Source organism: Trichinella spiralis, assembly GCF_000181795.1.
Source record: "Trichinella spiralis strain ISS 195 chromosome Unknown Scfld2385, whole genome shotgun sequence".
In the NCBI taxonomy this organism is placed as follows: domain Eukaryota; kingdom Metazoa; phylum Nematoda; class Enoplea; order Trichinellida; family Trichinellidae; genus Trichinella; species Trichinella spiralis.
Window position 1 is genome coordinate 1 of NW_003529324.1, and position 1,241 is coordinate 1,241.

Below are 1,241 nucleotides of genomic sequence, written 5' to 3' on the forward strand. Positions count from 1 at the left end.
AAATGGGGTATTTTAACAAAGTTGGAAAAAAAAGAAAAAAGGAAAGAAAGGAATCCATTAAAATATAATACAAAAGGTATACTTGGAAAGCGGGCATTAAATTTGCTCAGAGCAAGGGGTATAAAGCTTCGAGCAATTTTAAACCGCGCGTTTACGCAACTTTTATGCAAATTTCTTGAAATGGGGTTTTCTATTTCATCACTTTCTGTATTGAGCATTGTATATGTATTTTTGTGCTGCTGTATTAATATTAAAGTAAAGATCATTCAGAAGAATTCCAATTTCGACTTATTTGCTGGTAAATATATGTATAACTTACTTGAGCAGTTGAGAAAATTAAAAATTTCACAGCATGCAGAAACAGCTTGTTTAAAATTGTTTAAAAGAACTGAAAAAAGACTTCATAAGCCATTTCTTTCTTTAGACTGTTCAGATGTACTTTAGACTCAATAATTTTTTTTCTTTTATTTTCTTGTTCATAAATGTTTTTGTGAGAAAAAATAACCAGTGATTATTATTAGAGTTTAATCATTTAATGCAAATAGAAAATAAAACCTCCCAGTTTGATTCTTTTTCTACATTTCTTACCAAATAATTTCTAAAGTAGTGATGCTAAAATACTTGGAAGCAGTAAGGAACAATTTCTTCATAGAAAAATATTTTATTATGACCATATATATAGATATTGATAATAAAATATAATAGTAATTTCAGAGAAAAAACAACGTTTGAAAAGGCAAATTTTGGTAAACGGTATTGCTTATGGTGTGAAATTTTCAACATGGCAAAATAGTTTCCATGTGACGGATATTACTACAAATTCGTCGTTTGCCATTGAGAATGCAAAGCAGCAAGTTGAGCAAGCTTTTCATCTAATCCAGCATCTTCCGTTTCCAACAAGTCATCGCATAAGCTCTGCAAAACAACATGAATAATTTGGAAGCGTTCTTCGTCGGTTCTCGGTGAAGATGATGGTTCCACTTTTTCTTCATTTGCTTCTACACTATCTACAATGGCCATTGAAGCTTCAGGTGCACTTTCGGCTGCTGGTGGATCATTTTCTTTATCAGAAAGTGGACTACTATTGTGATTTAAAATTGCTTCCAAAGTTTGGCAGTTGGCAAATGCAGTCGATGGCAATGGTGCACTGAAACGACGAATCCCACTTGCAGAATTTTGCCTTGCCCCGAAACGCTTAGATTTTTCAACAAATTCTTTATATGCCTGTGCTGACACAGCAT

General features: G+C 32.6%; 1 protein-coding gene across 1 annotated transcript; it reads right to left on the reverse strand.

Moving 5' to 3' along the window:
- Positions 1–813: 813 nt before the first annotated feature.
- Tsp_13844 (conserved hypothetical protein) lies at positions 814–1,147 on the reverse strand (the record flags this gene model as incomplete). The annotated part of the gene is made up of 1 exon (XM_003368493.1): positions 814–1,147. A coding segment is annotated over one exon (334 nt), but the record flags the coding sequence as incomplete, so codon positions are not given.
- Between the last annotated feature and the right edge of the window lie 94 nt (positions 1,148–1,241).